Raw genomic sequence first — 13,415 nt, 5'->3', positions numbered from 1 at the left:
TAGTACAATGTCACCATTTGGAATGTTCGCAATTACCAAATAATATCCACAAGAGGATAGGTTCAGACAGATTATTCAATACTGAAATGAAATGTTCAAGTTTGTTTTCTTGTATCAATGTTTCATATATACTGCATGTTGTCAATGAAAAAAACTACAGTGAAGATTTTGCAGTTACTTCTGAGTTTGCAGCATGTAATACACATGTATTTTGAATATAGTTACGGATGTCAAGTGCTTATGTGAATTTGTGACAACTAGTGCATTATGTGTAAGATTTAATGCTCATACTGCGCAAGGAAAGCGTATGAAAACCAAAACATGACAAACTGTGTATATTTTCTACTTGTTTAATTATCTATTTGCATAAAGCATTAACAAATAAGATTTTCACATAAAATGTATATCAAAAACATTTTGTAAAGATGGATGTAGAAATAAATAAAAAAATCTATCACAAAACTGTTTGGTTTTACAAAATAACTTAGAAGTTTTACAATGCAAATGATGTATATCTAAATGTTTTTTGAACTAAGTAACACAGGTTTGTTACTGATTTCTATCACCACTGTAATTTCGGAGCAGTCTGTTGGAGACAAGTTAAATGGAAACAAAACTGAAAAATCAATAGTCATGCCTTGAAAAAAAATTCAAAAAAAGTGAGGAAGTATATATCCTGAAACTGAAAAGTTTTCAGTTTTCAGTTTCAGAGAAACAAATTCAATTGCTAGATTACTAAAAAGGTAAAAAACAATTCATTTATCTAAAAATGTAAAATAGAAATGACATACATTTTTAAATTCTATCTACAGAATCTATATTTGATGAAACATATTTTTTGAAGTTGAACAACAAGACAGTGTTGATGACCATGAAGCATTCATCTGACCTTTAATATATGTCATGGTAAACTGTATCATGGGAGATAACGACTGTGTTTAGTACGAGAGCAGATAGATAAGTTTTGTGAAGATCCAACCATAACTGTGTTTTATATGTTAATGTTTTTTTCTGTTATTTACTGATCCAAACTGCCCCAATTTCACAACCGCCATTGATGTCATTAAAATAAACATTTGGTTTTTCTAGGATTCTGACCAGGTTTCAAACAGAACACCGGGCTTTCATTAAGAGGGCGGGGGAGGAAGGATTTCAAATACTGAATAACAATCCACAGAAGTTTGATAACTCTAGGTCAAATTCTTTTCCAGACTTGCACAACACAAATCTGGACGAGTGGAAGGACATACAGACTAGGGCAAATCTAAATGCTCCCACCTCAAAAATTGGGATGGAAGAGTTGGGGATAAAAACCTGCCTTACTGTTTTATGTATGGGAATTTATATTTCACAGGAATATTGCTACTCTGTCTCTTTTTAATAATTTGTACTTCCTGGGCATAAACTTCTGTTTTTGGCCACAATGTCTACTTGTTATTTTATAGAGATATAAGTTAATGCATTTCAAATTTTGGAGACAATATTAACAGGAGTTTATTTGACCCTTGAGATTTTATTTCCTGGAAAATTAGTCTCCTGTGAATTCACAATAAACTATTTGTTTTTACACTAACAACATGAACAATCACATCTAATGAAATATCATCCCCACACATTCACCCCAGGGAAATATTTGTCTAGTCTCAATCTGTTAAGAAACTAATGTCACTGCTGAACTGGTCATAGAAATAAGAATATCAAACATATGCAGAATTGTAAGTAAAAAAAAAAACATCTTTCTTTTATAACCATTTCAGGGGCTATTACTGACATACAAACAGGGCAAAACAGAAGACAGCTGCTGTGATGTATCTGCTAGTATTTAAAACCATTCAAGTAATTAGATTTAGCATAGGTTGGACAGATAATATGTAATATAATTTGTAATGTAACAAATTAAGGGGAATAACTTTGTAAATGAGATTTTGAATAATCCAATTTGCTGAAAGCATCTTCCAGTTCATACAAATCTCAACAAATTACAGACACTAAAGCTCATATACTGTGAGGAAGATATCAGCAAAAAAGAACTATTTTAACCAACTCAGGGACAATAACTCTGTTAACATAACTCTGATTAAAATGACATTTGCAGAGAAGCATCTACAAGAAATAAAAACATTCACATCATTTATTAACTCATGTGACTTAACCTTTACTGGCTGCAAAAAGACAAAAAATTCAGTTTTAAATTAATTAAAGGGTGATAACTCTGGACATATCCATTGATACCCAAACAGTTGCAGAGATGTAGATATAAGTAAAATCAAAAATTCACACCAAATATCAACTCAATGTGACTAACCAAGACACAGCTGCAGAACTGCAGTTTTTAATTAAGTTAAACCTGCCTTAGCACCAGCCAGTCAGTAAACTTCTAAATTGGCGTTTTGTTAGAATTTCAACTTGTCTACAGCACACAGATTGTGTTACTCTCTTGGCTGGCTGCTTAACACAGGTCTGACTGTAATGAAAGGGCAATAACTTTACGTATACTAATCTGATTTTCAATACCATAGCTGGGTTGCAGCTGGAGTAAATACAAACATACACACCAAATATAAAGTTAACTGTCAGACTAACACTTATCAAGATATGCTATTGAAGGACAAAAATTGCTGGTTTTTAATCAAAGGGCAATAACTGGTACACTAATTTGACTTTGATGATAGTGGCAGGTTAGCAGCTGTGAGTGTATACCAGCACAATATCTACATATCAAACAAATCAACCTGACTTACTAAGATATGGCTGCAGACAGACAGACAGACGAATATAATATATGTACTGGAAACAACAAAACTATATCCCTCCACTTTAGCAGGGATAATAATAAAAGAATACTCATACTGACAACTGTCTCTGTGCCTATTACCAGTATATCTTGTCTTAACTTCCATCAATATTCATACAAAATCTATGTTAGGCAACAAAATGCAGATCTGTTATAAAAGTTTACAAAGCTGAAGTGAATGGAAGAAACAAAACATTACTATTTATGTGTTTATACAGTATTCTACTCTGTGATCAAAGTACTTCTAATGTAAACTAACAGGACAGATCATAGAATCAAATGAAAGACTAGACTGTGAAAATGATACGGTATTGGTACTAAATACCTACTACCTCTCCACATCCATAGCTATTTCTTGAAATTGATAAAATGAAGTAGCAGGTGGCTGAAACATGACATAATGAAACAGCAGGTGGATGAAAACAATAATGATAATTATAGCTATAACCATAAACAACTAAATACATAACTGGTGGATGAAAATACATTAATTTTCCACAACAATAAACTACATTAAACAAGAGACTCAAATGAAATATTGCTCATCCAAATATGTTGAAACTTGTTGTAACAAAGAGGGCACACAGTGTGAAATCATTACGGTCTGTGCACTCATTTTCAGGGATTTCATGATTACATTAATTAATGGCATTCAATGAGATACATCCTAATGAATAAACAAAGTATCTTTTCATTTTACCTTTTAATGTTTTAGCCAAAATCACAAAATTTTATTCTCATGAGATAAAATGATTTTACAGTGCATATTACAAGGTTTGAATAAATTCTTAGATGTAGTTTCAAAATAGTGTTAAAGTAAAAATGCTGAAATATTGATGAGGTTTTACCAACCTATAGTGGCAGCTTATCTCAGGTTCGCTAAAAGCAGTGTCTGGTGGAAATCTTACTGACTTAACTGACTTACATAAATAAGCACACTTTGTATATAAATTGTATTTATCTATTATCAAAATTGATTTTCTACCACATTTTGCCAGTAAACATTCCCAACCGCATAGTGGGAGACCTATTATTATACAAAATGTCTGAAAATGTCAAACAGACTAGAGAGGTCACTCTGTCACTATCTTGCTGAAGTCTTTGGTCTTCCAACAACAAATGGCGATATCTTACCTGTAAAATACATACATAACTTTGTTAATTCATAGTGATATATTCATACATCAAGTATTAAACAAAACAGTTTAATTTATCCAGAGTATTTTCTATAATAAATTTCAGCCATTTTGGACACCAACAAGTTTTTGAACTTCAATTCTGACTTTATTTATTGACAGACTGTTTTAACACTTTCAAGAAATATTAGTTAGCATATCTTATTTCAAGCTGAGTGCCAAACTATTGTTATATAAATAAAGAATAAGATACAATAGTTTCAAGCTCAACCCTCATTTTCTATATTAAGTAACAATGACCTTGATGTTGAAGTGAGTGACCCGACCCCAAACATTGTCTTCATAAAAGCTATACCTACAGAACATGTTTGGTAAAAATAGGTATACCAAAAGATATTGAGCAGAAACCATTTTTTAAAATTTTTAGTAACAATAATCTTGACCTTGATATTTACAGCCCAAAATGCAATCTGCAAACTGTCACCTCCACCACTTACAAATCAAGTTCAACTACCATATCTCATTCCTAACAGAGGTTAAAGAGTGATTTTAACTGACTGTTACCTTGACTCATGTCACCCCAAATACAATCCTAACCTATGTCTCCATAAAAACTACCTACACACCAAGTTTGGTAACAATAGGTCTATCCAAACTATATGGTTAACAAGCAGAAACAATCCGTCTGATCAACCTGACAGTTGTAACAATGACACATTCCATTCTTATTCTTATATCAGGTATTTTTGAAAACTTGGTTAAAACAAGAGCTGTCTCCATAGGATGACACATGCCCCCGGTGGCACTTTGAATGAATAGTTATGGCCGATGTTAGAGTTTAGGACCTTTGACCTACGGACCTGGGTCTTGCGCGCGACACGTCTTACTGTGCCACACATTCATGTGTAGTTATTTTAAAATCCATGCATGAATGACAAAGATATGGACCGGACACGCCCATCAATGCACTATAATGAAATATGACCTTTAACGTCTAAGTGTGACCTTGACCTTTGAGCTACAGACCTGGGTCTTGCAAGCGACACGTCGTCTTACTGTGCCACACATTCATGCGTAGTTACTTGAAAATCCATCCATGGATGACAAAGATATGGACCGGACACGCCCAACTATCATGAAAAATGACCTTTAACGTCTAAGTGTGACCTTGACCTTTGAGCTACGGACCTGGGTCTTGCGCGCAACATGTCGTCTTACTGTGGTACACATTCATGCCAAGTTATTTGAAAATCCATCCATCGATGACAAAGATATGGACAGGACACGCCCAACTATCATGAAAAATGACCTTTAACATCTAAGTGTGACCTTGACCTTTGAGCTACGGACCTGGGTCTTGCGCGCGACACGTTATCTTACTGTGGTACACATTCATGCCAAGTTATTTGAAAATCCATCCATCGATGACAAAGATATGGACCGGACACGAAAATTGCGGACAGACTGACAGACAGACGGTTCAAAAACTATATGCCTCCCTTTGGGGGCATAAAAATATTTACATTAAGGTTTTGTGAGTTGTAGACAGATGGATGGCCACAAAGGTGGTGGCCATGACATACTATTTAAAGCACAAGAACCTTTTTATGCCCCCGAAGGGAAGCATATAGTTTTTGAACCGTCTGTCGGTCTGTCAGTCTGTCTGTCCGCAATTTTCGTGTCCGGTCCATATCTTTGTCATCGATGGATGGATTTTCAAATAACTTGGCATGAATGTGTAACACAGTAAGACGACGTGTCTCGTGCAAGACCCAGGTCCGTAGCTCAAAGGTCAAGGTCACACTTAGACGTTAAAGGATAGTGCATAGATGGGCGTGTCCGGTCCATATCTTTGTCATCCATGGATGGATTTTCAAATAACTTGGCATGAATGTGTACCACAGTAAGACGACGTGTCGCACGCAAGACCCAGGTCCGTAGCTCAAAGGTCAAGGTCACATTTAGATGTTAAAGGTCATTTTTCATGATAGTGCATAGATGGGCGTGTCCTGTCCATATCTTTGTCATTCGTGCATGGATTTTAAAATAACTACGCATGAATGTGTGACACAGTAAGATGACGTGTTGCGTGCAAGACCCAGCTCCGTAGGTCAAAGGTCCTAAACTCTAACATCGGCCATAACTATTCATTCAAAGTGCCATCGGGGGCATGTGTCATCCTATGGAGACAGCTCTTGTTCTATTTAGAGTAGAACGGTAGGTGGAGTAGGGGTTGGAGGAGGGGGATAATGTGAGAAAAGTGAAGTGGATTGTTGCACTCTATTTACTGACTCATCACCATTTACCTATATTCCAAGTTTCAAGTCAGTACCTTGAATAATTTTTAAGCTGTGCCCTGGACAGGAAATATGAAGGACAAGTAAATTTTTGACCTGCCAACCAAGTTCATGCACTCTGCACAATAAATATGGCATAAAAGGGGCCAAGCTCCGCCATTTGAACAAACTTTAGCAAGGACCTTGTAATGATGCTACAGATCAAGTTTGATGAAGTTCCATCAAGCGGTTCATGAGAAGAAGTTGTTAAGAAGTTGCCCCCAAAGGTGACAAAAGATGGAAATTAAAAAAGAAAATATAAAATCCACAACAGGGACATTATTTGAGAATCAAGAAACCCATCACCATCAACAATTTGCACATGTCCATTTCATACTGATAATGTATACTATGATACATTTCAATTGGTTGGAAAATATTGTAGTAGAAAGTGTGACGTTAGGGCAGATGGACAATTCAAACACACCTCCTAGGCCTTAGTCCTCAGGGGCATAAAGAGTCAAACTTGTGCAAAAGACCATAAAGACAACTACTATTAATCCTGCCACTTTCTCTTCCATTTAATTGTAGTGTAATGTTACCTGAGTTGAGAGACCATCTATCAACAAAAACTACTTTTTATACTTCCCAAGGGTGGTATTTACTAACAGGTTTGACTATACTGTATATGTTTAAATAATGCTGGAGTCCTGCAATAACTAAAGGACAGGGTTTTTCACAACCAATCAAGCTGGTAAATGGTGCATTGAGTACAACATTTCATGAAGTGTTAAAAAATGGAGCACTTTCATATTTGATGACTTATTTCAGAGCCACTTGCAATAAACACTGCACTTAGTGATGATATTAAAGGTATTGTCTGGAATTACTACTGTTTTATTCTTATGATCACGGAGACAGGCTGTCATGTTTATTTCCAAAGAGCAAGAATTGGGAAACATGTTTAGTATTACTTACTTCTAGCTGTTGCACTATTGTCTCCCGAGTCTGTGGTATTCGATGTATGTGACTTGGATTTATATAGAGCTCTGTATAAAAGAAACAGTTTTTATTATTCCACATACTGTACATATCAGAAATCTTGATGAACAATGAAAATGAAGCATAGAAAGCATGCGTCAAAGAACAGCAATTAAAGGAGACGGTACACATGACTATTTCCATACTGGATAGTGAAACAGGTTGCCACTAAATACATATAGGGAAAACTGACCCAGCCCTGTGGTGACCATGTTTTTTGACAAATCGGAATAATCTGAACAGTCTTGATAGAGGGTCACAAAAGGAGCATTTGTGTAAAATTATTTTGAGGAAAAGTGACCATTTCCTCTAGTGGCCTTAATTTTTAATGAATCGAAATAATTTGCACTGTCTTCATAGAGGGTCACACAAGGACCTTTTGTGTGAAATTATTTCGAAGTTGGTCTAGCAATCTAGGAGGAGATGTCATTTTAAGATTTGTCTATTTTTAGCTCTGCTGGCCCATATGTGCAACAAAGCAGAACCATTTGAACAAGTGAATGAAGTATTGCCATGCAATACAAAGTCCCCTACTGGAAGGGGATTGGTGTGTAAACTTACATCATGATCTAAGATGTTTGTGAGAAATTTCAATCAAATGCATGAATAGGTTGCAGAAATACTGAAAGAACTGTTTATTAATGGGAAATTTTCTAAGTGAAAAGGGTAGATAATTTTGTCAAAACGAAAGTCAGAGTTATGGGACCTGGTATGTGAACTTGTCTTATGATCCTACAAATATAATGTCAGTTTAAACATGTTATCTAAACTGGTTTCCTAGTTTGGACAGGACAGGATTGGACAGGGACAGATGGGACAAAGTGATTTATATAGCCCCTATAAACAAAGTTTGGTGGGGAATAATGAAGAAGATTGAGGGTGTGGGTGCTTGCCCAGAAAAAAAATGCACGTGCACTTTATTGTCATATATGATGCAGGTCATGATGAATCAAATACAAATATTTAGGAAAATGAACTATGTTCATGCATGACAACCTTAAAATTATAATCTATACAGCTGTTTGTGAGAAAAAAGTTCATATGACATGTCATTTCATAAACTATTTCATGTTCATCATTTTACTTCATTTTCCGAGTTGATTCAAAACAAATACAGAAGGGATTTAAAACTTGCCTGTACTGTCTTGCCTGTTGTAGATATTTCCTGGCCAGGGTTATCTCCTGTCCAAGTTTGCGTAGATCATCACCTTCCAGATCAGGTAAATGCGGGTACTGCAATATATAAACATATGTTGTTTTTTTTCCTTCTAAAAACAATGAGAAAAAAAATGTCAGAAATCATCATATTAATTGAAGCGAATTAAATTTGAAGAAAATACACAAAGTTTTTTAATTGGGTCCATATGACACATGAGCTTATATAAAAATATCTTAAAGACTGAACAGGAAAAGATCAATGTTGATTTTTGACCTTCAAGTGTGACCTTGATCTTTGCACTAGGGGTCTGGGTATTGACACATTGTCTCATTATGGGGAACATTTGTGTCAGGAAATATTAAAATCCCTAAATTGATGACAGAGTTATGGGCCAGAAAGGGGGGAAAATCCTATTGACTTTTGACCTCTTTATGTGACCTTGACCTTTGAGTTAGGGATAAGGAGTTGTGCATGATTCATTGTCTCATCCAGGAGAATATTTGTGCCAACTGATATTTAAATCCTGTTTTGCATGACAATGTTATGGACGAGACAAGAAAATACACCTATTGACCTTTGATCTTCAAGTATGACCTTGCTTTTAAGCTAGGGTTCTGGGTGTTGTGCAAGACATGTCATCTTATTATGGGGAACATTTATGCCAAGTAATATTGTAATCCCTTGATGGATGGCAGAGTTCTAGACCAGACATGAAACAGACCCTGTTCATGCCATGATAACATATGACTGCAAAGTGTGACCTTGACCTTTAAGCTAGGGGTCTGAAAGTTGTGCATGACACATTGTCTTATTATGGGGTACTTTTGTAACCAGTAATATTAAAATCCCTTGATGAATGACAGAGTCATGGACCAGACACAAAATTGCGGACAGAATGACGGATGGAAAAGTGCAATTCTATAGTCCCCGAAACTGGTTTTCAACCAGTAGGTGACAAATAAAAAGTTCTGACACCAAAAAATTTAGTTTGTTAACTTACACACAAATCTAGTGACATAAATTATATAGAAAACAAAACATCTACAATTTTATTCAATAACATCACTCTAAAATATACATAATTTCAGTTGTCTAATTCTCTTAAAGCTGAACTACAAGTAACATGTAGCAATCTGGACAAATAAACAGCAAGATAGTTATCACTTTTTAACAGAAATAAGAGATGTGTTACCTCTGCATCACAGAATCCCTCAGTTAGGAGTTTATGTGCAAATAACTGAGCATCAAAGTCACTGTGACAGCGATGATAGCGACCTGATGTTTCTGTAGCTAATAGATGGAGGAAGTTGTTGGCAGTACTATAAAATAAAGGTAGAAACTATCATACATTAACAGACAGAGGAATTTGTTGGCAGTACTTCAAAATAAAGGCAAAAAATATCATATGAATAAAACGAGGTAGTTGACGGCACAACTGCAAAAAACAAGAGGGCCAAGATGGCCCTAGGCCGCTCACCTGAGAAACACACCATAACAGTGTAAACATGTTTGACCTAGTGATTTCATGGACACAAATATTCTGACCAATTTTCATTAAGATTGGACCAAAACGTTTTTCTCTGATTTGTCCTAGCGACCTAGTTTTTGACCCCAGATCATATTCAAACTTTACCTTAATTTCATCAAGGCTATCATTCTGACCAAATTTCATGAAGATCAATTGAAAAATACAGTCTCTTTTATCCAGTGTAAAATGTAGTCCCTATTGCGTACGCAAGATTTTTTTAAAAAATTTGACCGGGTGACCTAGTTTTTGACCCTAGATGATTCATATTGAAACTCGACCTAGATCTCATCCAGACAAACATTCTGATTAAATTTCATGAAGAGCCGGTGTAAAATGCAGCCCTGCATACACACGGATTTTCTTTGATTTGACCTAGTGACCTAGTTTTTGAACCCAGATAACGCATATTCAAACTTGACCTAGATTTCATCAAGGCAATTATTCTGACCAAAATTCATGAAGATCAATTGAAAATAGCAAATTTTGGCTATCTAAGGGGCAATAACTCTGGTATCCTTGATGGGATCGGGCCAGTATTCGAAAGGAACTGAGATATTATGCCAATACAAGTTGTGTGCAAGTTTGATTAAAGTTGATTGCAAATTGTTGTATCTATCGTGTTCACAAGCCAAAAACAGCAAATTTTGGCCTTTTAAGGGGCCATAACTCTGAAACCCATGATGTGATCTGGCCAGTTTTTGAAAAGAACCATGATATTATGTCAATACAAGTTGTGTGCAAGTTTTATTAAAGATGATTGCAAAATGTGGTCTCTATCATGTTCACAAGCCAAAAATGGCAAATTTTGGTCCTTTAAGGGGCCATAACTCTAGAACCCGTGATTGGATCTGGCCAATTTTCAAAAGGAACCGAGATATTATGCCTATACAAGTTGTGTGCAAGTTTTATTAAAATCAAATACAAAATGTGGTCTCTATCGTGTTCACAAGGAAATTGTGAACGGACGGATGGATGAACGTACGACAGATGAAGGGCGATCACAAAAGTTCACCCTGTCACTACGTGACAGGTGAGCTAAAAATACAGCCTCTATCGCATACACAAGCTATATGTCGACAGATGACAGACGACAGACGACGGACATCGAGTGATCACAATAACTCACCTGAGTATTGCTCAGGTGAGCTAAAAATGGCAGAAACTATCATACACTAGTAGACTATGCAAATTGTTGACAGAACTGAAAATTAAAGGCATAAACTACCAGATATGATTGAATGCAAAATTTGAACAAGAGCTGTCACAGGAGACAGTGCGCTTGACTATTTCGATGCTGGATAGTGAAACTGGGCACATCTGAGGAAGCTGGAGCTGTCAGTGGATCGAGTGTTTAATGACTCCAATGTGGATTTAGATATTGGACAATAGCTTAAGTCTGTGTTAAAAGTATTAAGTAATAACAGAGATAGAGGTAAGTCTGTCAAATGTATTAAGTAATAACAGAGACAGAGACCAAAAATTTAAATAAGTATAAAAGGGACATAATTCATGGAAAATTTCTGCACGAATAATGCACCATGTGTCATATCATGTGACTAATAATGTGAAATAACTATTTTAAGTTTGAATCAAATCTATTTAGTAATAACTGAGACAGAGCAAAAGTGCATCACAACTGGAACCTGAAATTCTAAAGAGGGCATAACTCATAACATATTGATGCCAGCATTATGCACCTTGTGGCATATGCTGTGGTGATGATGTGGAACAACTATCTTAAGTCTGAATCAAATCCAATTAGTAACAACAGAGATATGGCGAAAAAAGCATCAAAATTAAACTTGAATTTGATGTAAAAAAGGGACATAATTCATGAAATATTGGTGCAAGAGTTATAATCCTTGTACCATATGGTGTGCGTGATGATGTGGAACAACTATTTTAAGTCTGAATCAAATTAATTTGGTAATAATACAGATAAAGTGAAAGTGCATCAACACTTTAACCTGAAATTTTTAGTAAAAAGGGGGCTAATTCATAAAATATTGGTGTCACAGATATGGCCATTGAGTCAAATGATGAGGGTGATCATATGGAACAATTATTATATAAGTCTGAATCAAACCCATTTAGTAATAAAGAGATAGAGTAAAAGTGCACAAAACTTTAACCTGAAATTCAATGTTAAAAGGGGGATAATTCATAAAATAATGGTGTGAGAGTTATGGCCTATGTGTCATATGATGTGCGTGATAATATGGAACATTATTTTATGTTTGTATCAAATCCTTTCTGTAATAACAGAGATATAGTGAAAATGCATCAGAATTAACCTTAAATTCTAAGTAAAAAGGGGGTATAATCCATGAAAAATTAGTGCCAGACTTATAGACATTGTGTCAGATGATGTGAGTGATGATGTGGAAAAATTATTTAAGTTTAAATCCAATCTGTTTAGTAAGAACTGAGAGAATAGATAAGACAAACAAAATTATGTACCTGTATTTGTGGAGCTGGATAAATCTTGCACTATATTGCAATGTGTGACCATAATGGTAAGTTCAAAGCAATATATATCAAACAGTTAGGAAAAATATGAAATGGTATGCAAAACTTAACTAATTTCTAGTATGTTGAAAAAGGGCCATAACTGAGCCAAAGTCATTGTCCTAGTTATATAGTCTTGCCTACATATGTAGACTATGATGGTAAATAAGTGGTCAAAGTTTCAAAGCCATATGACAAACAAGTTAGACAAAATATGGACTGGTACAAAAAATTTAACTGATTTCCAAGTCCAAAACTGGTCATAATTGAAAAACAGTTGACGGAGTAATGCCTACAGATGAAGATCATGACGATAAACAAGTGTTCAAAGTTTCAAAGCCAGATGTCAAAAAGTTTTGACAAAACCTGGACTTGTTCGAAAACTGAACCAATTTCCAAGTCAAAAAAGGCCATTACTAAGCCAAAATACACGTCAAAGTTGTGAACTCTTGCCTAAAGATTGAGATCATGATGATAAACAAGTGTCAAAGTTTCAAAGGCACATGTTAAATAGTTTTGACAAAATGTGGAAATGTATAAAAACTGAACCAATTTCCAAGTCCAAAAAGGGCCTTAATTCAGCCAAAATACTTGACAGAGTTATGCTCTCTTCCCTACAGATCAAGATCATAATGATAAACAAGTGTTTAATGTTTCAAAGCCACAGGTCAAATACTTTTGACAAAACGTGGACTTGTATGAAAACTAAACCAATGTCCAAGTCCAAAAAGGGCCATAATTCAGCCAAAATACTTGACAGAGTTATGTTCTCTTCCCTACAGACAGAGACTGTTATGATAATCAAGTGATAAAAGTTTCCAAAGCCATATGTCAAACAGTTTACCCAAAATATGAACTGGTACGAAAAACTTAACCAAGATTTGCAAGTGAAAAGGGGCCATAATTCAGACAAAATCATTGTTTCTTGCCTAAAGGTGGACACGGAGGTGGCACACAGGTGTTGAAAGTTTCA

General features: G+C 35.3%; 1 protein-coding gene across 5 annotated transcripts in view; it reads right to left on the bottom strand.

Moving 5' to 3' along the window:
• Positions 1–334: 334 nt before the first annotated feature.
• Positions 335–13,415, bottom strand: part of LOC123564000 (von Willebrand factor A domain-containing protein 3A-like) — a 74,598-nt gene continuing 61,517 nt past the window's right edge. For all 5 annotated transcript variants that reach the window (XM_053536654.1, XM_053536655.1, XM_045357239.2 and 2 more), the window contains 4 exons: positions 9,599–9,725; positions 8,383–8,480; positions 7,185–7,255; positions 335–3,928 (listed from right to left, as the gene is read on the bottom strand). In XM_053536654.1, the coding sequence (XP_053392629.1) occupies positions 3,879–3,928; positions 7,185–7,255; positions 8,383–8,480; positions 9,599–9,725 (346 nt within the window). In that variant the 3' untranslated portion in view covers positions 335–3,878. The remainder of the gene's footprint in view (positions 3,929–7,184; positions 7,256–8,382; positions 8,481–9,598; positions 9,726–13,415) is intronic.

This window comes from Mercenaria mercenaria, chromosome 2, assembly GCF_021730395.1.
Source record: "Mercenaria mercenaria strain notata chromosome 2, MADL_Memer_1, whole genome shotgun sequence".
Taxonomy (NCBI): domain Eukaryota; kingdom Metazoa; phylum Mollusca; class Bivalvia; order Venerida; family Veneridae; genus Mercenaria; species Mercenaria mercenaria.
This window is presented reverse-complemented; position numbering and strand designations above follow the sequence as displayed.